The sequence below is a fragment of the Chrysemys picta genome, chromosome 7, assembly GCF_011386835.1.
Source record: "Chrysemys picta bellii isolate R12L10 chromosome 7, ASM1138683v2, whole genome shotgun sequence".
Classification (NCBI taxonomy): Eukaryota; Metazoa; Chordata; order Testudines; family Emydidae; genus Chrysemys; species Chrysemys picta.
In genome coordinates, this window is record NC_088797.1 from 86953136 (window position 1) to 86978151 (window position 25016).

At 46.5% G+C, this 25016-nt stretch overlaps 1 protein-coding gene across 1 annotated transcript in view; it reads right to left on the reverse strand.

Moving 5' to 3' along the window:
• UNC5B (unc-5 netrin receptor B) overlaps positions 1-25016 on the reverse strand; it is a 152253-nt gene that overhangs the window by 12839 nt on the left and 114398 nt on the right. Inside the window, 8 exon segments of the mRNA XM_005281868.5 lie at positions 1454-1648; positions 4271-4303; positions 8901-9065; positions 9769-9936; positions 10987-11167; positions 14958-15061; positions 18848-18971; positions 18973-18992. Of these exon segments, the coding sequence (XP_005281925.2) occupies positions 1454-1648; positions 4271-4303; positions 8901-9065; positions 9769-9936; positions 10987-11167; positions 14958-15061; positions 18848-18971; positions 18973-18992 (990 nt within the window).

Genomic DNA, 25016 nt, shown 5'->3' on the forward strand with positions numbered 1-25016 from the left:
TGCAGGGCAGACAGAAATCCCTCTCCCATGGGTACTGTCGTATTTATGGATAAATAGGTGAATGGAAGAAGAAAATGCTTCCAACAGCTCAGAGCCAACGGACCTATTGCCTATTTAAGATAGAAATTCTGATTTGATTTTTTATTTTAAACAAGTTTTTTGGGGCAATTTAATGCCAATGAAAGGTGCTAGATCAGGGGTGGGCAAACTACAGCCCGGGAGCCACATCTGGCCCTTCAGATGTATTAATTTGGCCCTCGAGCTCCCACCAGGGAGCAGGGTCCGGGGCTTGCCCCGCTCCAGCGCTCCAGTTGGGGGCTTGCTCCACTCCGTGCGTGCCGTGGCTCTGCACAGCTCCTGGAAGCAGCAGCATGTCCCCCCTCCAGCTCCTACATGTAGGGGCAACCAGGGGGCTCCACACACTGCCCCCACCCCAAGCGCCGTCCCCGCAGCTCCCCTTGGAACCACGTCCAAAGGGAGCTGCAGGGGCAGCACCTGCGCCACCTGGCTGTGCCTCCACGTAGGAGCTGGAGGGGGACATGCCGCTGCTTCTGGGAGCTGCTTGAGGTAAGCGCCGCCTGGAGCCTGCACCCCTGACCCCCCTCTGGCGCCCCAACCCCCTACCCCAGCCCTGATCCCCCTCCAGCTCTCCGAACCCCTTAGTTCCAGCCCAAAGCACCTTCCTGCATCCTCAACCCCTCATCTCCAGTCCTACCTCAGAGCCCGTATCCCCAGCCGGAGCCCTCACCCCCTGCACCCCAACACCCTGCCCCAGCCCAGAGCCCCCTTCCACACCCTGAACTCCTCATTTCTGGCCACACCCCAGAGCCCGCACCCCCAGCCGGAGCCCTCATCCCCTCCCGCACTCCAACCACTAATTTTGTGAGCATTCATGGCCCGCCATACAATTTCCATACCCAGATGTGGCCCTCGGGCCAAAAAGTTTGACCACCCCTGTGCTGGATTGATAAGCATGAAGCCTGAAGTCCTCTGTTTGCCCACAGAGCCGGTACAGTGCAGGAAGTGGAAATGCAAGCTTCCCTGCAATGCCTGTGGGGTAATTTGGTCTCTGGAAGTCACTGCAGAGAAAGTGCCAATTCATTTCAGTTGCAGTGGTGGCTTTGGTGAAGCAGGCAGTTGAACCTCTTTTGTTTTCTGAAGAACACACACAAAACAAACTTCTGTATGCAAAGGGTTCTGGCATCATGGATTCTTTAGTATTGGAGCACTAACTGTGGTTCTCACTCACAGGAAGGCAATGGAAAGATGAGGAGAACTTCAATTCACCTCTCCCAGTTGGATAATAAATGAACTCTCAATGTGGCCTATTCTTCCCTTGAGTCTGAGCCCCTTTATTTTGGTTTCACCTTCCTCCCTCAGCCTCCTTCCTCTGGGGGAGCAAAGATACTGCTGGACATGATATGAAGGAGCAGGCCAACTGATTTCTTCTTACCGTGCCTGGAGGTCTTGAAGTTGACTGGGTGAAAGCCTCCAGTCAGGGCAGCTGAGGAGTCTGTGATGTCAGTGTCAAAATCCCGGCAGCTGCGCCGGTACACAACCACTCCAATGGCCATCAGGATGACGATGAAAACAAAGATGGCCACAACCAGGCCGGCATACAGGGCCACATCCCCCGTGGTTTCCAACACTAGGAGAGAGAAATGAGAAAAGGGAAACTAAGGAAACAGGGGCTTTGCACGAAGCTGCCATCAGAACTGTGCCACCCACAGTTGGATCCCTGCATGATCAACCCACTGTCTTTGCACAAAAGACAACTCTAATTCTAGGATTAACCCAAGCTTTTGGCAAATGCTGGGCGGGGGAGGCTGGGCTAGCACAACAAGTTAACAAATGGGTTCAAAGTGTAGTGCAAAAGTGAGAGCAACATGTTGGATATGCATATCTGTATCCCCAAAATCAAGAGTCACAGTGTGTGTGTGTGTGTTAGACACAGAGACACACCCACACCCAGCGTGACTCTTGATCTTTAGGCTCCCCAGTCCAGGGAGAAGGAAGAAATCTGCCTTGAAAGAAGATACACATGTAAATGGAAGAGATGATGACAATGAGCTAATAGGATAGTGCATGGAGAGATGCCATAAAGCGATCACTGGGCATTCTTCCATCTGCTCCCATCTCAAAGCAGTAGATGTGTCAACTCAGAAAAGGAAAGTACCAACTGCTCCGGAATGGCTGCTCTGGTGATTTGGTCAGCTGCTGCTACAGGGACACCTAAGCCAATATGTGTCACATTAGCCTGGGAATGTCCAATGTTAGGATTGAGGAAGCTTGAACCAGGCCCATGAATCTCTGCCTCTGTCACTGACTGCTGTTAAAATCCCTGACTCCCTTCCTTTCATTCTTCAATAGCCAATTAACCCCTATTTTATCCAGGGTATTTGCTCCCTTGATTTCAAATGAGCTCTGATGACACCACTCTGCCAAGGGAAGGAATTCTAACTCCTCAAGGATCCTGCAGCATCAATGTCTTGCCTCCAGCATATTTTAGTGTCAAAGACAGAATCTGCACCCACCATTGACTGGTGTCAAGTGCGTGGAGTCAGGCCATATTAGAGAATCAGATGCTGCTGTTTCTGAGACATACACATGTGTCTTATTTGAACATTGCCTCCAGGAAAATTACTCCAGATACATCAAACAGCTTGGCCTGAACACTCATGCTCTCTATTTTACCCCTCTTTTCTTTTCTCCTTTCCTGATTTCCAGGTGCTCTCAGATGATGTTTAGTTTAGCTTCAGGGTTTCTAACCTGTACAGGGTCAGTGCCAGGTATATGGATCAGAACCAAGGCTAGTTTGTTATGATTATTTTTATTTCGTGTGTGTGTGTGTGTGTCCTTTGCAGGGGTAGGAGTATCACAGAAACATTCCAATTTGATGGTAGGGGAATAGCTGGAAACTTACACTCACAAAGAACCTGAAAGGCCCGTTTCCCAACTGAAAAATGTTCATGGAACACAGTATTTCAGAGCTATTGTTACTCCAAAATTCTTCTAAACTGTGGGAAGAATCCAATTTTTAAAGTGTTCTTCTTTACATGTGTTATATTCACTGTCTTCAAGAACTGTTGATCAATGTTTTATGTTCTGCACCTTTAGAAGGCAGTGTTGCCAAAGCTCATGATTTCATCATTGGTCTCATTATAATTATTGTTTTCCTTAAAGCCCCAGCTCCTGGAGTCAAGTGGATATGTGATGATTTCATCCTTCATTCTTAAAGAAAAATTACGTTTCTAGCACTTGTGGCTACAGAAAAAGCTTCAAAATGTGACCCAGTGTACCCTAAAGGCGCAGAAAGCAGAAAGCAAATAAAAAGAACACCAAATCTATTATTTTTACAGATCTTATGATTTTAAAGCCAGCATCATGATTTTTAGTGAGCCTGACTCATGATTTTTGAACATTTGTGATTGGCAATACTGAGAAGGAGCACACACTATCAAACCTTATAACGCTGACATGACTGGGGATGTAGTGGCACAAGAGGGAAGTACTGTAAATAAAACAGCCCCATTAGTTTCTGTTCTACTGAAATCCTGGGAGAGAAAAACCATTGGTCAAATGGAAAAGGACAAAACTGGCAAGGAAAGAAGTTTGCAATGTTGTTGTTGTTGTGTTGGCCCCAAGGATACGAAACAGACAAGGTAGGGTGAGGGAATATCTTTTATTGGACCAACTTCTGTCGGTGGCGGGTAAAGCTTTTGAGCTACACAGAGCTCTTCCTCGGAAAAGAAGTGTTATTTCCTAAGTTGCTCTGGGTGCATTAACAACAACAGGGCTAGGAAACGAACAAACTGCTGGCACTGGTTTTAATTCAGGGCAGGGGAATCTAGGCACTTGTTCTGAAGCAAAAAACAAACCAAAAATTCCAACTTTTTTTATATCTATACAAACAAATTCTGTTCTCATTCATTTTGGAATAACTTCATGGACTTCGGTTACTTTGGATATATTCTGTTGTAACTGAGAATAAAGTTTAGCCCATGTAAATCGAGAAACTGATGCCTAGAATATAAGTTAAATTTAGATCTCTCAAGCTTGATGGAGTAACTGTCCCTTTAACATCTGCTAACCCTTTCTGGTGTATTTCAGCTCTCTCCTCCCTTGCTCACTAGAGCAACTACATAGAGAAGCCCTTGGAGATGGAGCTTTCTAGTTCCAGGCTGACACCAGAGGTGCCAATGACCAAACAAAAGAAAAAACAAAGTAAGGTATCACAATGAAATAAAGTGGCTATGAAATGAGGACTTACAGTGACTTTTGGGTTCGGTTAAAACTCTTTTATCTGTTAGGAAAAACAAAGTTAAAAACAAAAGGTGAAAATGATGATGGTGATGATGCTAATGGAAGGAAACAAACACAGTCATCAGCCCCAGCACACCAAGGGGAAAGGTCCCATGAGACATAAAAACCAGTGAATAGTTTAGAGAGAACAAGGAGCCTTGGGCTCTTTGGAGCTCTGTGAAGCCATGCAGAAGCCTTGCCCATGTGGTAGTTTTAGGAAAGTAGGCTTGTGACCTCTCTCCCACCCTGCAAGCCTGGCTGGCCTTGCTGCCCATCCAAAGGGGCCTATGCTGCACAACCAGAATGGCAAAGTTTGATCTACATTTCCAATAGGCTGCGGGAGACTGAGAGCACAATGACCCCTTCCCATTAAATCGTTTACTTCAAAAGGACGAGTGGGGAGACAGCTTCCCAAGCTGCTCCACCCACTGCTCACCTGAGGTTTTAGGGGAGCAGAATCTGCTTCTCTTCTGCCCAGCTTCCTGCTCTGACAATGAAATTCACTCACCTCCCAAGGGGTTCAACAGACATAAAACCCCAGGCACTTCAGGCCCCAGTGACAAAGTGATGCCCAGTTTTCAGGGCTACCCTCTGCCTCTTTTAGGTGTGGTGGAGAGTGAGAGGGGTCCCCCTAGGCTCAGCCCAGACCTGAGAAAGCCCCACTGAATTTCAGTGCTATTTTAATGAGTCCAGTGCAGCAGGGAGAACCATTCATTCTGTTAAAACCAGTGGTTACCACCCATTGGTTGGTCTTTTAGTTGGCACTCCCTTGTGATGGACTGAGAGATGAGTGTCCCCGTTCTCTGCCCATCTCCTCACTTACCATACCCCTAGCACAGTTATGCCACCTCTCCTTCTCTCTCCATTCCTCCTCTTCTCTCTCTCTCTCTCATCTCTGTTCTCTCTCTCATCCCACTTTCTCCCTCTTTGTTTGCTTTCTGCTCTAATTCTTCTGCTTGTTCCCTTGGGTTGTTTTTTACTCCTAGTGTACCCCTTCCTCTCACTCATCAGATGGCTACACGTTCCTGGCAGCGCAGAGGAGCCTCCATGTGAACTTTCAGGGCTTCGCTGAGTACTGTGTGTGCAGAAGAGAGAAGCTTGGTTGCCAGGCTACTGTCTGAGCCTGTACACGTGAGCTTGTCTCATGGAATCTGCATTAGAGACCACCAAAGGAGCATGTGGGATGGGGGAGCAACTTGCAGGACATTTGCAATGGGGAGGATTTGGGTTCTTGAAACCGCTCCCGCCCCACACACCCTCCCGCTTCGCTTCTCTTCTTCCCTCCTCTCCCACACTGGGCTTGTGCTCACCCCCCAGGCTGGAAATCAGTGGTTGAAACATAAAAGCATTGTCCTGTTACATGTTAGGCTTTGTCAACATTATCCTGTGTCTGGTTTGCTGATTATCAAAGCTATTAGCCTTATGTAATAATAGCTTTCTCCCTCCTGGCCCATCCTCCCATTTAACTCCAGCTTGGACTGAAGCCTTGAGTTACAAGATGGGCCAGCACAACAGTTTCTGCGGCTGTGGACGGCGATGGCCACTAGCAAGCTGACCTTGTGTCAGGAGAAAGGGCTTTGTTCAGACCCAAGGTTGGCAAATAATCGGACACATTTACATGGGAACCCACCAGATATTTTTCCTTCATGTCTGGACTGTCCAAGTCTGATCCAGAATGGAAGCCCCTTTGTAAGGGCACTCCTTTGGTTTTGGTCTAAAGCATGAAGTCCCCAGCATGGGAACAATTATTTGTAGCCGTTGATATAAAACAACCCTCCCCACTCCTTTCCACACCCTGCAGGTTCGCTGCTGCAGGAAGCCCCTGTCTCAATACTCCACTATTTTCTTTTTCTCTGTGAGGTGCTTTCCGCCTGCTAAGTGTTAACAGCCAGCACCAGGTTGGCACCACACGTAGCTCGATTCTGCCTGCGAGCTGGACCCGACCTCTGCTGTCACAATGCCTTAATTTTCCCAACCATGAGCTTCTACCAGGCCCAGAAGGCACTGGCTTGCAAGATGTTTCTTTGAAACCACTTCTGTGGTTCAACCCGCCCCCCTCCTCCTTGCTCATTGTCAACATGGATCGACACAGTGAGTTTATTTAAGATGACATGAAGGCAGTCATACAGCGAGGAAGGGGTTATGATGCACTCCTAACTCATTCTTTACAGCAGATTACAGCACAGGGGGCATTCAGGGTTATGCTAAGCAAACGAGCTGCAAGGCACCAGGGCAGATATTGCTATAGAACAGGCAGGTGGCAGCACTGGCACTATTCCTGGCTGTTAAGCAGACTAAGAAGGACACTTTTATACTCTCTAAAGCAGTTTTTTCTTGTAGCACCGCCCCATGTTTGTAACTGGGACCATTCCATGGCTGCTGGTCAGGAGTGACACTAAGGAATGAGGTGAGTCCAAGGAATTCCAAATTCAGGTCAAGGAATTCCACCTGGATTGCCCCATGAAATGTATCACACTCATTTCCACTCAGACCTAGAATAGGGTTGGTATTTCAGAATATTTACTAGATCTATTTAGATCCCAAACGGGGAACAGGAAACATCCAAGCCCTTCTCCACTTCATCCGAATTCTAGAGGAGAAGGTTTAAAGCAGAGAGGTTTTAAAGACTTCAGATTTTTGGCTTTACGCCAGGCCCTGGGACATAGACTTTATAACAATTGATTTAAAGAAAAAAACAAAACAATAATTAAAATCTTTTCTCACGGGGGATTTAGGTCATAAATTAAATGAGTTTGCTGGGTCTCATCAGGACACAAACATTGCACAGAGCCTGGTCCAGTACTGAGCATGGGCAGCTTTAATGAAGTCTGAAGAGAGATGTTTGTGCTCAGCACTCTGCACTTTGTGGGTCTGGATCAGCGTTGGGAGTGGGTGACAATTTCTGCTAGAGCAAGAGGCGGGTTCAGGATGGGAACACCCAGGAGGTCTGCCACGACTTGTCACGAAGTACAGTGATCAGAGGCGAAACAAGCCTCTCGTCACTGCTGAATGGTCCCCTTTTCTGTGGCACTAAATGGAACTCTCCTCCTGTGGGAAGTCAAGCTGTATATTTAACCCTTCCCAGGCCTGGGGGTGACAGGCAGCACTCAGTCTGCTCGGGAGAGGCCTGTGTTTAAACACTTGTACCTCAAGAAGTGGTGTGTGAGCGTGCAGAGTGGAAAAATACACAGAGGAGTCACTAAGGAAATTTAGGACTATAACTACCCCTGAAGAGGCATATTTAAAAGAAGTGGTTGGCCCTCTGTTCCCCTCCCTTCATCCCTCCTACCACAGTTTCCTTTCCTCTGGCAACATACATGGAGCACACATGCTTTTTTAAAGGTTAATGGACTTGGTAGTGATGGAAATTGATCAGGCATGGGCCAGGAACCTGCATGGGCCAGGAACCTGCATGGGCCAGGAACCTGCTGTGCACATTCACTCTCTTTGGTGCAGCCAGTGACCTCCACTCTGCCATGTCACTAGGGATGACAAACATTTTGCTTTTTTTTAGCAGCTCATTCCTAGGTCCTTCCATAGCAGGGAGCACACCGCCGAGTGTTCTCAATGATAATGCGTACCATGAGGTTTAGGGTGTCAGCTAGATTTGAAGCCAGGTGCCACAGAAAGAGGCTGGTGCTTCACCCAGTGACCCATGCAGTCAACTTCCATCAACCTTTTGGAGCGGTAATCAATTGCCCACCCTAAAAACGTCTAACCTTCAGGTTTACAAGTAGTGTAGCAAGGCTCCGACTGGGCTAGGGGGCTGTGCCAGAAATCTATGCTAGCATCGCCAACAGGTGGGGAGTCCAGGTGGGGAGTCCAGTAATGGTGCTTAAGAATATATCCCACATCCACCTAAATGAGTATGAATAACCTTTATTTCCTACAATTAAAGGGCTTTGTGCATCTTGCTGTCACTGCCTCTCCAAGTCAGCTGTGTGCTGTACATCGCTGCAATCAGAATCCATTCCAGATCAGCTTGGATATCCACTCTGGAATTTCCCTGTGGTTGTCCGATGTAAAAAGCTTATGAAGTCGGCAATACTGTCAGACAGGCTGACAGCAACCCTGGTCTATAATGTCACTTGCAGTAAGAGGAGCTCTAAAGTGGGTTTGGGTTTCTGGGGCCACCTGGAATGAGCCGTGGGGGCAATCCCTGGGAAGAGATGATCTTGAGCTGGAGTTCTGTGCCCACCCGGAATGGGAGACCAGGTACAGTGCCTGCTGCCTAGACCAGTGGTTCTCAAACTTTTCTACTGGTGACCCCTTTCACATAACAAGCCTCTGAGTGCAACCCCTCTTATAAATTAAAAACACTTTTTTGTATATTTAACACCATTATAAATGCTGGAGGCAAAGTGGAGTTTGGGGTGGAGGTTGACAGCTTGAGACCCCCCCATGTAATAATCTCGCAACCCCCTGAGGGGTCCCGACCCCCAGTTTGAGAACTCCTGGCCTAGACAAAAGCAGAACAAACCCTTCAGCTTGCAATGCCTTCCCTTTTAATAAAACCCTTTTAGCATGTTTATTTTTTCTGGTTGTCCCTTTCCTCCCTCTCCCTCCCTCCGGTGCTGTCCCCACACTGGCTCACTCACTTTGCATGCACAGTCCATCGGTGCAGTTTTTGGAGTCCAGCAACACTCCGCCGCAGTCCTTGCCTCCGTTTTTCGGAGATGGGGCAGTGCATTCCCGGCTCCTCCAGTGGGTGCACTCCGTGCTGCAGGCTGACCACTTGCTCCACTCTGTCCAGGCTCCATCTACTGCGTTCAGGAGAGAGAGAGAGCGAGAGAGAGAGAGCAATTCATTGAAGGCTTAGAGGAAGGAGCAGAGAGATTTGAATCAGTATTGTATATACAGCAGTCACTTGGCTTCTCTAATCCTAACAGATAACAATCAAAAGAAACCTTAGGATGAGGCAGCTGCTGCACAACCTCTGAATTGGAAGGTTAAGCCATTACAGAAATGCAGAACTGAATTGGCTTTAGCAGCCCAAAGAGCTGAGAACTGGAAGGTCATCTCACTGGTGGCTTGTTCTCTAGATGTCAGGGCAGGCAAAGAAGGGCTTCAGCACATCATTTGGGAGAAGGGCGATCTAGAAAAAGAGACAGCTCCACCAGCCTAGGTACTTGAGGGAGACCTTATGGAGGTCCATTGTATGTCAAGCCCAGTCCTGCAGTGGCCTGGGGAATGTAAGGTGCATGGCTGCTCTCTCGTCTAGGGCCTTCAGTTTTCACAGTCCACAACGAGAGTTTTCAACAGGGAAAAGTCACTTCATACTAGTTGGAAGGAGGCTGCTCTGAGACACACGCCCCCTGACCTCCTGCAGATCCCCCTCCACAACACACACCATCTCCACAAGCCCCTGGGCAGTGCTAAAGATAGTGCTGAACTGGACAATCCAAAGAGGGGAGCACACACCCATGATTACAGCTGGCCTCAGGCTCTTGCATGAATTGCCCTTACCTGGGCACATCGTGGTACAGGCGATTTTCTGGAAGGGTTGCCCCTCACAGAAGGAGCCGCCATTGAGAGGTGCTGGGTTGGTGCAGGTTCGGGTGCGCTTCTGCCAGCCACGGCCACAGCGGTTGTTGCATTGAGACCATTCTGACCAGGTGGACCAGCCACCATTCACTGTGTACAGAAAAGGAAACAGGAACAAACATGCTGCTTAAAAACTCAGAGCCCAGGAGTAACATCATATTCGTGTCCCAGCACCAGTCCAGCCACTTTTGTCCTCTCCCTCCCTGGCAGTCACTACAGCCAACAGGGAAAGCTACTGCTGGAGTGAACACTACAGTTTCATGGACCCACTTGGAGGGGTCACTAAACAAGGTGAGGGCTGTACCTACTCTTTTCCAGCTCCCTAGACTGATCCACACCAGCCAATCACCAGGCTCCCTTAATCTGATACATCCCCATTCACAACACTCCAACAAATAAACATGTGCCTTCAAGTGACCACCTCCCAACCCCAGCTGCTTGAAAAACCCTGAACATTTTTGAAATGTTCCTGGTGTCTCACCTCACTGGAGCTGCACTGATTTACGCCAGCTCTGCTGGCCTAGGAGTTTTAACTTCACAAATATTTTTGACTTGGAGAGCTTTTCAATGGGACAGAGCAGAAAACGGCCACTGTTTTGCTCCAGAAATTGAATAGAGACACATTGCTTGGACTTTTATCCTTTCATTTTAGTTCACTGTGGTTCGCACCCTCTGAGTTTTGCTTTGGGTTTCTCAGATGTGAAACTCAAAGCAAAACTCAGCCAAATCCAGCATTTCATCTAGTTTCCTTGCAAAACTTGTCTAGGTTTGCTCAAACGATGCAGCCCAGCTTCACTTGAAGCACCATGTATATATTTCAGTGAACCAGACAGGTTTGTATCAAAACTAGCAACCGGGCAAGGTTTTTTTTTTTCCCCCCTAGTTTCAGGTTTGCTTTCAAAAGCCTAAGAATAAACTTTAGTACTGGTATAAGCTGATGGAGAGTCTCCTTCAGCTCAAGATGTCTGTGTTTCTGATCCTGAATGGCATGAGTTCTACGCCTCACATCAGGCATGTGCATTAGCTGATAACTCTGGTACTTCTACAGATAAAGCCACAGATAATCATATTAGGTTTCCCCGGGCTTGTGGACACACACTATGGCTAATTCCTGCTTTCCTAAGAACAAAGGGTCAGTACCATAGACGATGACAGTGGCTGTGGTGCTCCGGCGTTTAGCCACAATATTCTTGGCCACGCAGGTATAGTTGGCGGTGTCTGAAAGCCTGGCCTGCTTGATTATGAGGTTATGATCTATGGTTATCAGGAAGTTGGTGTCTCGGGTGGTGTCAATAACATCCTCGTTCCTCAGCCACTCCACCTAGAAAGGCAGAAAAAAAGGGGAGAAAGAAAGGAAGGAAAGGAAAGTCAGAGAAGAATAAAAGAGTTGACAGGGTTGGTAAAGTTATTAAAAGAAAACAGAGGAGGGAGAAAAAAAGAGAAAGAGAACCAGAGGCAATTAGATATCATCATGAGAAAGCAAGATTACAGAGTTAAACATCCAGCGCCCATTGTCACTACCACAAATCGCCTGGCTAAATCTCTGAGAACACCACTCAAGATCCATCACTACACACCCAGGAAAAGACATGATAAATAGCTAGGTGAGTGAGTGAGAAGGTGGCCTCAACCATCCTGCTCATTGCACAGGATGAGAGAAGGGGAAGGTGTACTAACAGGTGGCCAAAGAGATGTGAAGCACGCTGGCTCTTTCCTGAGCTACTGTGATCTCCTAGTACACAATGAATGCTGGTCAGTGGGTGCAGGGATGAAGAGGCAATTAACATGAGATGTGGCTAATGGGAGTGGGGGCAAGGGCTAGGAAAGAAATCCGAACGCCATATGGTCCCCACCACAATGCTGGCTTACAAATGGTGTAAGTGGGGTGTAAACCAAATCAGGGTCCAGTTGCTTTAATTATACAGGAAGAACCCTGCACTGGGGTGGTAAGGAAAACTACAGAGTAGAAGGTAATTTGATTGACACACAGAAGGAGACAAGCAGGAATAAGACTCAAAGAAGAGGGGGAAATGAGCTCTGAAGTTGAAGCTAGACAAATTCAGATTGGAAATAAGATCTACATTGTTAACAGTGAGGGTAATTAATCACTAGACCCATTTACCAAGGGTCATGGTGGATTCTCCATCGCTGACCATCTTTACATCAAGATTGGATGTTTGCCTAAAAGATCTAATCTAGGAGTTATTTTGAGGAAGTTCTATGGCCTGTGCTATACAGGAGGTCAGACCAGATGATCACAATGGTCCCTTCTGCCCTTGGAATCTATGAATCAGAACTAGGAGTGAGCAAGGTATAGCCCTATGAGGTGTGATGTCATCATGCAGCTCCTCGGTGAGTCCATTGCTGGGACTGTGCGTTCATGGTGGTCACACTTTGAGCATGAGTTGGCACATCTCCCTGTACTCAGATGTCCTGCCAATCAGTAGAGGGGAGGTGCTCTGTGAGATGCAGCAATCAGGTCCTGCTAAGCACAGGTGCCTTTGCTTGCTTTGCCCAGTTGTTGCCTTAGCTTTGTTTGCTTTAGCATTTGCAGCACCATGTCTAGGCAGCCGGCCTTCTAGTTGGCTCTTCCCCCCACTGTCAGAGTTTATTAATATATCCTCCTTCGGTGGGGACAACTGAGTGCACACCACATATCCCACTCGGGTTGTAGTGTTGCGGATTTGTTTCTGCTGTGCACTAGTGCAGGCTACTTGGGAGGGGTATGTGCAAATTATGTGTGACGGAGTGTGTGCATGTCTTTCTCTGAGAGAATTAGTATATATAGGAGAGAGCTCAGAGAGTGTTAGTTATTAACTGTTTGTATTACAGTAGCACCTAGAGGCTGCAACAAGAAATTGGAACTCCACTGTGCCAGGCACTGTACAAACACATAGTGAGAGACTGGTCCCTGCCCTGAAGATCTTACAATTTAAGTTGACAAAATAGCTCTGGAGGGAAAAGGTAGACACAGAGAGATAAAGTGACATGCCCATGGCCATACATCAGGTCACTGGCACAGTGATGAAGCCAGGAACCAAGAATAGAACCCAAGTCCCCCAAGTCCCAGTCCAATGCTCTCCCCACTGAAGAACACTGCCTCTCTAATGTGTGTACGTATTTCTGCATCTGTCAGTGTGCAGGGGCTTGTTAAAGTACATGCGGGTGTGAAAGAGAAAGAAAAATATAAAGATATAAAATAACCTTTTAGGTGTCGCTTATTTACACATTATCAAAAAAGTTGCAATGGTCAACAAATTCCATCCAAGAATGAGGCTTGCATTGCCTGGAGATATGCTGACAGCATGAGGCATGTGAGTTTTGTTTACCTATCAAAACCAAAATCAGGGGTTTTGTTTACCAATCAAGAACTGTTCTCACCTCCCATACAAGCTGGGCTGGCACTAGCCTTGTTTGTCCATCTAATTGCTTTTTCTATGAGAGATGACAGGTCAGAAACTAATCTTACACAGAGCACACTCACGGTGATGCTAATGGTACTGCACTGAATTACTGGAGCAAGGAGGAAAGGTGACTGGCCTTGGGGAAAGGCCCTGCCTTGCTAGGAGAGTCCATGAACTTTTCTTTCCAGGCCTCACTCACTCATTTTTACCCATAGCATTTAAACAAATCATTCTGTGCTTTCTTTTCTTCCAGATCACTCCTGCAAGGGGTTAATGGCAGATGAGCATGTACAGGAGGGAGGCATGGGCTGAACAGGTATTGAGGTTAAGTGTGTTATTAGATGTCAGAATAACAGGTCCACTGCCCAAAATAAACAGTTTTGCTGAATAATGGAAGCTGACGGCCTACATGAGGCCATCCATCACGGCCCCAATCCATCTGCAAAGATGTGGCCAATCTATTTCATATGCTCTCTCCCTCGCTCCTCACTGGAACTTAACTGGCACACTGCTGAGGTGTTAGCAAGGTGTTGCAAGGGACAATGGGGAAGATGTGAACGCTGTGGGCTGATCGGAGTTTGGGGGAGGCCGCATCCCCAAAGGTGACTTGGAAATAGCTTGTGCTGTTTTATTAATGGATCACGATAGTGAATGTAGCAGGCTGGCTAGCAATTATTCACCTTCATGATCAGGCCTCATTGAAGCCACAGCTGTGTCCAGCTGAGGGAGGGAGGGAGGCAGGTGGGAGGGGTTGGTTACCAGTAAATTCTCATAGCCTCTGATTAAAGAAACAAAAACCACAGCAGGAAAAGGGGAAGGGCAGTAAAATCTATAACAGAAAGCGGCGTCTGCTAAAACTGGCAAAATACAAGCTATGCCAGGAGTCTTGTAAAAGCTATTCCAGCATCTGCCTCCAGCAGGTGGAAAGTTATTTCCAGCAGTTACAGGTGCTCTCAGAAACAAGCCAGCAGCTCCCGCAAATCTAAGAGGGTGGAGTCTCTCCAGACTAACACCACCAGGACAGCCATAAACAGAGACTGCAGCTGAGAGAGGTAATGTGCTTAGCATTCCTTCCTTCCGACTGGACTGCAGGAGTGTTTTCATGAGTCAGCCTGAATAGTGGGGTGGCTGGCAGCTGGGAACTGAAATGGTGTCGCTCCTGCTGGGGCAGGGAAGTCGGTTTTATTGGGCCAGTCTAGCCCATTACATCCCTGGGGGGCTACAGCCAACCGAGGGCAGGCAGCGTTCCCTAGGGTTTTCTGCCAGGGGAGGGCAGCTCTAGTCATCTGTGGAGGGATGCCTAAGTGCCACACCACCATAGGCTATGGTAAATCAGCACATCACTCTGCTCATCTGACCATGCCCCATCCCCTGCCAGTGCTGCCCATTTTGGGGATGCTGCTGCTCGACTGAAGGCCCCCAGTGGACTGGAGATGGTGCAGCCTCCCCTGTAGTAATCCCTCGCTAGGAAGAGGGTTTTGTGCTGCTGAGGGTTGTCTGCCAGGGTCAGTGTCAATGGAAAATCTGGTCTATTTGGGCAAAGATGCTGGGGGAAAATAGCTGCTCTAAAATGTATGAGCACTCAGGTGAGCAGAGTTTTTCATGTGGGAGTAAAATGCGTCCCCAGCATGCTGGCACCTTCTACCTAGTGTGGCCCCTCAGGCCAGCTCTGCTGTTGGGAGGTGTGAGAGAGATAGCATGGCTTACCTCTGCCGTTGGCACCCCCTCCGGGGGGCGGCACTGCAGTAACACCTCATGTTCCAGTGGAACCTCTTTCCCTAGAGGCTCCTGGTCAAAGTTCTTCCTCAGGTCTGAGAAAGAAAAATGAGCCCCAAGTGTTATCAGCCAGTGACAGGAATGGAGCAACCCACAAAACCTTGGGGATACTGTACATGGACAGAGGAGCCTGCAGCGAGATAAAATCTATGAGGAGTTTATTGTAACATAGCCTGCTGACCAGCCACCTCAGAATTCCCAGGGATTTCCTGTCTACCACCTCCACCCTTCTTTCCTGGTAACACTACTACCTGCCCCACCCACCCAGCTGGGCTCTTTGCACCCCAGTTTATCCTTGCCAATGTAAGAACTGTTGTTTCCCAGGTGCTTGCTTGTCTTCTAGATGGAATCATATTCCAGCAGAAAGAGGACAAGTCTGCCAAAGGATGTCTCAGAACAAGGGCTGACATCCACTTGCCCATGGATAAAACATGATTTTGAGTGCTCTCCCATTCCTGAAATGGGATTCATTCTCCTTCCCTTAAATGAACTGTTCAGAGCAGGCAGAAGGGGGGACGTTCTGGTCCGCTATTGCCAGAGTGGCATGTTCCTGCCCAGAAACTTCACATTCTTTCATCAAAATCAATCCAAAATGAAGAAGTCTTGTGTTTCTGAAAGGGGACCACTGAAGTACAGGCTTGCTGCTTTGCTGCACTAGTGAAAAGAGGGACTGAGCATCTGGCAGTGCATGTTGGAGCAGCTTAATTCACAGGGGTGATGTACCATTATGATCTGGAACTCATGCTGTCTAGTAGGTAGCACTGTGCATTTCAAGGAAATCCATGGGCCAGATTCTCAAAAGAGCTCAGCCCCCAAAAGCTCCATCTGAGGCACCTAAATGAGACACAACATTTTCAGAAGGGCTCTGCTTCCACTTAGGTCCCTAAATGAAGTGGTCAGATTTTCAAAAGAGCCCATCTCCCACTAACTCCCAGGATCTGGGCACTTTTGAAAATCTGGCACTGTGCCTTTGTCAGACGTAAATTGCAATTATTTTATTCTAAGTGAATTATACATAAATATTGTGTGTGTTAAAATTTGGAATTACAGAATATGCAATGACATAGTAGGTCAGATAGGATCTAATATGAAAGTGGTCATATATTACAGTGCTATTCTGCCATCATTACATTAAGCAGCACCTTACTTCAGGAATAATCCCACTGAAGTCACTGGCACCAGTTGCATAGTAAGAAACCACTCATTGTGAATACAAGGACAGCAGAACTGGGCCTAATGTATATAGACCACATATGTCCTTACTCATGATCACATGGGATGTTAAAAGAAAGAGGACAAGCAGTCCAATACACCACCACATGAAGGCATGCATACTGTACATTCGTGGGCTACGCTTAGCAGGGGAAAAGGAGCAACTGATACTAGTCCTTCCCTTCCTCACTAGATGGCGCTGCAATCCATAGGAATTGCTTCCAACAAGCATTGCTCCAACTCGAGCTAAGTGTGATTGGTCACCAACTTTTTTTGTGATCCCCACATCCCTCCTCTCCCCCCCCCCCCTGCGCACACACACTTTTATGGGGTGTGTGACAAGCGCAGGCTGACTGCCACAGGGCTACTTTGGGAAACTCAGAAGTCCATTAGGAAATGTCACCGAGCTGGGAACCATTTTGGAAAGGAGACAAGAGAAGGCTTTTCATGTAGCCTCAAAGCAGGCAAGTTAAAAAAAAAAGTGCTGTGTGTTCCTAAGAAACAGACAGCTTTTTTTCCTAGCTGTGGCCTTACTGTCAAGTGAGAGCAGGAAGCATCACTTTGTGTCAAAACTGCCTTGAAGGCTGAGAACATTTCAGTTACTGCAGCAGGGGAAAAGCAACTGCTACAGATAAAACAGCATAACAGTTTCCACCGTAAATAGCCCTGCTTTCAGTCCCTCCGAGTCTTCTGGAGGGAAGGCGGCACTGCAGGTGCACACACAGCTAACGCAGCTGCCTCGTGGAAAGTTACAAAGGGGCTAGTGTACCCTTTGTCAGGTGTGCGAGAGAGAGGCCCACACTAAGGCTAGGTCTACACTACCTGCCTGAATCGGCGGGTAGAAATTGATCTCTCGGGGATCGAATTATCACGTCTCGTCGGGACGCGACAATCGATCCCCGAATCGACGCGCTTACTCCACCAGCGGAGGTAGGAGTAAGCGCCGTCGACAGGGAGCCGCGGCGGAGGTCGATTTTGCCGCCGTCCTCACAGCGGGGTAAGTTGGCTCCGATACGTCGAATTCAGCTACGCTATTCGCGTAGCTGAATTTGCGTATCTTAAATCGACCCCCCCCCCCGTAGTGAAGACCTGCCCTAAGACTGGTCTAAACTTAAAACTTAGGTCGACATCTCTATGGCACTCAGCGGGTGAGATATCCACATCCTCGAGTGGTGCAGTTAGGCTGACCTAACCCGTAGCGTAGCTAGGTCAGTGGAAGAATTCTTCCCCCAACCTAGCTACCAGCGTGCAAAAAGGTGGTGTGCCTATAGCGACGGAAAACCCCTTCCATCGGTGTAGGGTGCGTCTAGATTATGGGGCTATGCTGGCAGATGAACGGTGCTATCCAGGGCTTTGGAGCGGTGCCCGGAGCTGGAGTGCGGAGCAGCTCCGGAACAGTGGAGCTGCAGGTTTTTGCTTGGAGCTGGAGTGGAGCTGGAGCACAGCTCCAAAGTCCTGGCTATAACTATGCCATTATAGTTCTCATAGTGTAGCTATGGTCTAAGATGCACCTAGGAACTCTGCAGAAGGGAAAGGTGCATATTGCCTTGCTCAGCTGTGTAGCTAGTGCATACGGGGAAGGGGGCTCCCTCGTGCAAGCTGTACACAGTGCAACTGTAACATATTCTTAAAGTAGGTTTCCAGATGGACTTTCAATATTCAGCATGATGCTTCTATAGGGAAGCATCTTTAATCACAGAACAACTTCCCTATTGGCAGAACTGAAATTTACACACTGCAATGGACTGTTTCGCCAGCTCTCCCCCTGTCAAGAGAATCACCTCTTACATCCTTTGGGTGGCAGAATAGCCCAGTTGTAGAGTTCTCCCACCCTAAGAACGCATGAGCTATTCACTTGGTAAAGGAAACAACACAGGAGGACAAGCCAGGATGTAGGATTTAAAGTTGCTGAATCAGGCAAATCACCTCTGTGGCTGAGGTGCTAACTTGTCAGGCTTCTAAAAATAATGAAGCAGCAGGTAAGTGCTGAGCATGTTGAAAGTGCTATACAAACATTAACTAATTAATTACCACAACACCCTATATGCATCCGAAGAAGTGGGCTGTAGTCCACAAAAGCTTATGCTCTAATAAATTTGTTAGTCTCTAAGGTGCCACAAGTACTCCTGTTCTTCTTTTTGCACAACACCCTAGTGAGACAGGTAAGTTTATCCCCATTTACAGGTGTGAACACTGGGGTACAGAGAGGGTACATGACTTACCCAAGGTCACACCTTGAGTCAATGTTAGAGCTGAGAACTGTTCTCAAGAGTTCCCAGCCCTAATCCTGTAACCACTAGACAGCACTGACCCTATCCACTAAGTCGAGCAGGGTGGTGTAATGGGGGAATGATGCTCTGCCACACTGAGTGAACCCCACTGGCTCATTAAATGGGAGCATCTACCTCAGTGGTTATCCTGGGTAAGCTTACTTATGGTGGCAGGCAGTGGGAAAGGAGGAGCCATGGAACTATAGTGGGAGGAAAATCCCCACGAGGGCAGATGAAAAGGATTTCCCACGCAGGGCGTGGGGACAGGCTGGCAAGAAGGAGCAAGTGACAGAGATAGGGACAGGGCTGCGATGAATGAGAAGTGTGTATGACACCTACACGCTATCCGGACGTAGGCCCTTCGGCTTTTTGTGGTCCCAGCAGAGCTCCATGCCACACACTGACACCAGTAATCTTCTAAACCAAAGAGCTCCTCCACCTGCTGCCGGGAGACCTCGATCTGGGACCTCCCGCACCAGCATCCCTGGAAGGAGAGACAACAAAACAGAGCGTTAAGGAGGCCAGAATGCTGAACCTTTATGAAATAAGCTGCATATGGAAGTATACTGTGTGTGAGCATGTGTGTACTCACACACACATGCACTGATTGAAGGGGAGGAAAATGATGGTCCTGCAGCTCGAAAAAGGAACTTGAGAGAGGGATGCATTTGATGAGAGACACAACCCCTTCTTCTCTTGCCCCATCTTCTTTTTAAGGGCTTGACCCAGATTCTGATCCATGCCAGGATCCCCTCCACCCACACACACTGTTTTTAAAGATGACACTATGTTTCAGGATATGCTGGTGGTTCTGCTGCATTGCCATTTAAGGGTTTTTTTAAAAAAATCTCATCTCAAAAACAAATAAGCTGAATATCCTGAGTTCGTAACACCACTATACCCTATTAAAACTGAAAGATTTAAAAACATCGCATTTGCTTTTTACCACTGATTCTTGCTTGTTTACTTTTTATATTTCGCCCAGGCAGGGCAATGAAAGTAAAGTAGTCAATTTCACTTTTGTTTCTAGCCAGGTTCTTGTTAGGTTCCCTTCCTGGGTTTTATGTACTACCACAATGCTGAAAAGTTTGGGTTCCAAAACAAGGCAGGGGAATGTTTAAATCCAAACAAAAAATCTTTTTCCATTGGAATTTTTTTTTTTAAATCTACACACATTTCTGTTGAGCTCACTTTAGGCCCCATTAAAACTTGTTTCTACATAGAGTAAATGTTGTGTCAAAATCACCCTGACAATGTCCTTTTAAAGTGCCTGTCTGCAGCTGACAAGGACCCTTGGACATATTAAAGCTCCGATGATGCACATGGTGCCATTGCACCCAGCAGAGAGGCCCTGAAGGCACAAAATGGTTTGGAAATAAATCACGTGACTGCTCATATTTGGTAGTGAAGTGAGGTGGGAAGAACAGTATGCCAGCCCCTCACAGTCAGAGAGAGAAGTGGCCGCTGAGAGGAGATGAAAGAGGGAGGTGAGGACTCTGTCTCTTAAGCTGCGAAATGCAATCTAGCTGAACTGAACAGGGTCATGGCAAATGGTCAAGTGGGTCAACTTCTGAGACTATTTCTGGTCACATGAACATGTCTTAGCCAGCTGGACTGTGTTTAGTCATCCCAGGGTGTGATAACTTATATGAGGAGTCACTATCAGAATTTGGTCTTGTTTAAAATAAATCCCCAGTTACTATCTGTATAGACTAAGGAATCTGTTTTATTGCCTCAACAATACCAGGCACTGATACCTTAGCCCAGGGGTCGGCAACCTTTCAGAAGTGGTGTGCCGAGTTTTCATTTATTCACTCTAATTTAAGGTTTCACATGCCAGTAATACATTTTAACGTTTTTAGAAGGTTTCTTTCTATAAGGCTAGGTCTACACTACCCGCCTGAATCGGCGGGTAGAAATCGATCTCTCGGGGATCGAATTATCGCGTCTCATCGGGATGCGACAATCGATCCACGAATCGACGCGCTTATTCCACCAGCGGAGGTAGGAGTAAGCGTCGTTGACGGGGAGCCGCGGAGGTCAATTTTGCCGCCGTCCTCACAGCGGGGTAAGTCGGCTCCGATACGTCGCTATTCGCGTAGCTGAATTTGTGTATCTTAAATCGACCCCCCCGTAGTGAAGACCTGCCCTAAGTCTATAATATATAACTAAACTATTGCTATATGTAGCGTAAATAAGGTTTTTAAAATGTTTAAGAAGCGTCATTTAAAATTAAATTAAAATGCAGAGCCCCCCGAACCGGTGGCCAGGACCCGGGCAGTGTGAGTGCCACTGAAAATCAGCTTGCGTGCCGCCTTCGGCACGCGTGCCCATAGGTTGCCTACCCCTGCCTTAGCCTTTCTGTGTTTTTGTACAAACCTAGTCACATCTACATCACATTAAAAAATAAAGGAAAGGTGTTATTTTAGTAGGTGTCCCACCCATGGAGAAACATATAGAACATTCTCGTCCTCATATCTATTGTTGAAGAAACAAAACAGGGAATGATTTCCTATCTTTCACAACATATTCCATACATGTATCCCTCTCTAAGATCACTCATGTAGCCACTCTGCCGATGGGAGAGAGCCCGTGTTAAGTTGAAATGGGCAATTTTGTGACCCCTCTCCCCTTTGCAGTTGTTCTATCAATGCATATTGGACACCTGATATGCATACTGTTAGCAAAGTAGGCCATCTTGATTTTAGCTTCTTTTCTCAGGATGGCTGCTGGTCAGGTAAGCCAGCTTCCTATAGTTTTCTTACAGAGGTACAGTATTGCCTCTATATGAAAGTTGGATTCAGTTTTTCACCTATAGTTGCAATTCAATCTCAGTGAAGAACAAATGTTTTCTCCCCAAATTTACAGCACCTAATCTGTGAGTGAAGATTGAATTTTCTGAGGACTGTCAACTAAATCTGTTACTGCATTTATGAGTTAAAATGATAAGAAATGGGGGTTTTAAGAAAATTTTCCCCAACGTGAGAACATTTTCCAGACCCCTTTTGCTCATAAATGAAAGTTTTTTATCCTTCAGACTTTTCATATAGTTAAAACTCATTGCCAAACGCCTTCAAATATGCCTTTGAAGAAATTAGGTTCTAATTAAGCAAAGTTATTAGCAAGGTTTCCCTATGTTTTCCATTATATCAACAACACTCCCTTACTCAAAATGGCCACTATTTCCCACGTTATGAACATTGAGATGTAACAATTTTATGAACACTATAGGTAACTAATCAGTAGGAGGAAGTTATTGTATATTGGGGTTATTTGAATTTCCTATGTAACAGATCAATCTAATTTATACTGGGGGAAGTGGACTGTTTATTATATATCCATAATCTCAAATTCAATAGGGTCCAATGCATGAAGGCCATATAATGGCTTCCCAGATAAGAATGCCTAAGCACATACTTGCAAGACAATGGGGCAAAGCGTTAACTTCAAGATCCTGTCTCAACCAGCTGCAAACCTTGTTTTGCCATAGCACGGAATTACCAGATCAAAGGGCTATAAAGAGTTAAAGTGACTTGATTCCTGCCAAGTGGGGGCGGGAGGGTAAGTTACCAGGGGCTATCCAGGGAGATGTCAGAGAGCTCTGACAGGGCACAGGGCTGAAACTGAGAGGCTCTAGGGAGAAGTCTGCATGGAGTGAGTCCAACCAAGGTCCCCCTGTGGAAGATGGTTATATACCTGGTAAGCTTAAGACATGCGTATAGTCCATTATATCGTTTTTATGATATGTTTTCTCCAAAATGCTTTTGTTCTAAATAAGTAAGTGGATTTAAGGAGGCTGTTTGGTCACCAGTTACCACTGTCATTGCCCCGGAGGGAACAGAGCTGCAGGGTCTGGACATAAGTCAGACTTACTGAAGCAACTCACGGTTAATGCACAGGAGAATGCAATCCAGGGCCCAGTCAGTCAGAGTGGGAGAATGACAGAAATACAGGGGTGGACAGGACTTCGAGAGCTCTAGTCCAGCTCCCTGCGCTGATTCCATTCCCAGAGACAGGTGACTGCTACAGACCTGACATTTAGAGGGAGTGCGCTCAGAAAGACCGGGAGCAGTCAAAGGTGCAGTCTGCCCAGTAACTGTGGAAAGCTGCTCATGGCCTCAGAAAGGTGGCCACTACTTCATCAACATGGAGAGAGTACCCGTTAAAAGCAAGCAGTCACCACGTGTCATTACTTCCAACAGGAGTGAAGCCACAAGAAGTCACCATCTTACTACAATGAAATCGCTCTTGGTGGGCTTTTTAGCTGCATTTTTCTCTCCAAGGTAACCACCCACCTTCTGAACTAAAGATTCTGCACATTTCCACTTGAGAAAATGAAGCCCCTTTTTGAACTGCAGAGCATAGAAGAATCACTGGAGACAACCAGCTTCTCTATTTTCTGTGGTATGTAAAGTTCCAACTCTGAGCAAAGATCCATGATGGAATTATAAACCCCAGAAAGCACTGCCAGCTAGTTACAGATATAAAACACATAGTTACTACAGCATTCGCTGCTCTAAATGTTGCGTACAGCTCCATGCACTGTTACCTTTATTAGAAGGTTTAGTTTGTTATCACACCCTTGCTCATATAAGGTGCCTATCTCCCTAGCTTCACTAAACTCCTTTGCATTGCCCCTTGGCTCTACCACCTCTGAATCACACCTGACATTTGGCTCCTTTAGTTAGTATGATGGTCACACAGCTGGAATTATAGCAGTACGCAGCAACTAGCCTCCTGGAAACGTAAAGCCTCCTGCCATCCTGAATTCATTTGATATTCATACTGGTAATTTAGATACTAATTAAATAAATTTACCCATTTCATATGGACTTTTGCGGAAGTTCAACAGTGCAGCACGCATTTCCTTATTGGACACTTTAATTATAGTTATACGTTCATTCTAGATAGAAAACTGAACACCGCAAACAAAAACAAAAACTAACTGGTCAGGAACAAGCATTTTTCCTTCCTACAATCACTCATCACTTATGATAGAACAACAACTCTACTTCATCCCCACACACCTTCTCCGGGTAATCCCCAGCTGGGGCAGATAGCTGCCCTGCATGAATCCAGAAGGAGAGGGTTTAACGAGATGTCTGACTTGTGATGTACCTCCCTTCAAAGCAGCCACCCATCCCAAAATTGGCACAACTATCCTAATTTTTATGGGGCTGACCTGCAACTTGTAAAGACGGCATGCAAGATAAGTAAGGAATCTTGAGTGCATTTATTAGGAAATCTAGGTTCAGATTTTTAAAGGTATTTGCGCATTCCTGCACTCAGCATTGTAATGCCTAACTAATTTAGGAGCCTAAATTCCACTTTCAAAAGTGATTTACACCCTTAGGTATCCTAATCCCATTACTTATTAATGGAATTTTGGCTCCTAAGTGCCTAAAATCACTTTTGAAAATGAGATTTTGGCTCCTAAATCAGTTAGGCATTACAATGCTGAATGCAGCAATGCCTCAATACCTTTTAAAATCTGGGACATAGTGAATAAGGTGCGACTGGAAGGCGTATTCAAATTCAGTAGAATGGAAAGTGACTGGGGAATCCTGTAGGAAGAGTGTAAGTAGGGAATAGTGGCCTGCAAATCCTCAGGAAAAGAAAAATGCAAGGAACAGAAGTGGCTTCATGAAGAACTGCTCAAATATCTCAGGTTTCAATAAACAGTCTTCCCTTTACAGAGTAGTTTTGGAAAGGCAACCAAGCAAGAACTCACAGAACTGAGTGACCTCCCAGTTAAAACTAGATGGTGATGATATGAGGATGATGGAACAGGAAAACATTGACACAATTAAGAAGCTCTTCATAACAGGCAGGTGAATGAAATACTTATAAATGTGAACATGCACAAATCAGCTGACCCAGATGTCATGTACCACTGACATTTGATTTTGAAAACTAATGGAAACTTAAACAAAGACTGTGAATGGCTATCCAACTAGAGAAGCAGTTTCTCCTCCCTTGGTGTTCACACCTCAACTGCCAGCAGAGCACCTCACCCTCCCTGATTGAACTAACCTCGTTATCTCCATACTGATTTATACCTGCCTCTGGAAATTTCCATTACTTGCATCTGAAGAAGTGAGGTTCTTACCCACAAAAGCTTATGCTCCCAATACTTCTGTTAGTCTTAAAGGTGCCACAGGACCCTCTGTTGCTTTTTAATGGAAACTTTGGGAGGTACTGATTGCCTGGAGATAAGAAACTATAATGCTGATATTTTAAAAACAAAGAAGAGTGGGCCTGGTAATTACTGTGCTGTTAGTAAAGTACCGGTAAAAATATTGGGGGGGGGGGGAATCATTATCTAGGGGCTAATGGGATCATGAACAATAGACATTATTAATAGGTTTTAAGGCCAGAAGGGACCATTATGGTCATCCAGTCTGATCCCCTGCACAACTCAGGCCAAAGAACCCCAACCTATAACTTTTGCATCAACCCCATAACTTCTGTTTGAGCTAGAGCATATCTTTCAAAGATATTCCATCTT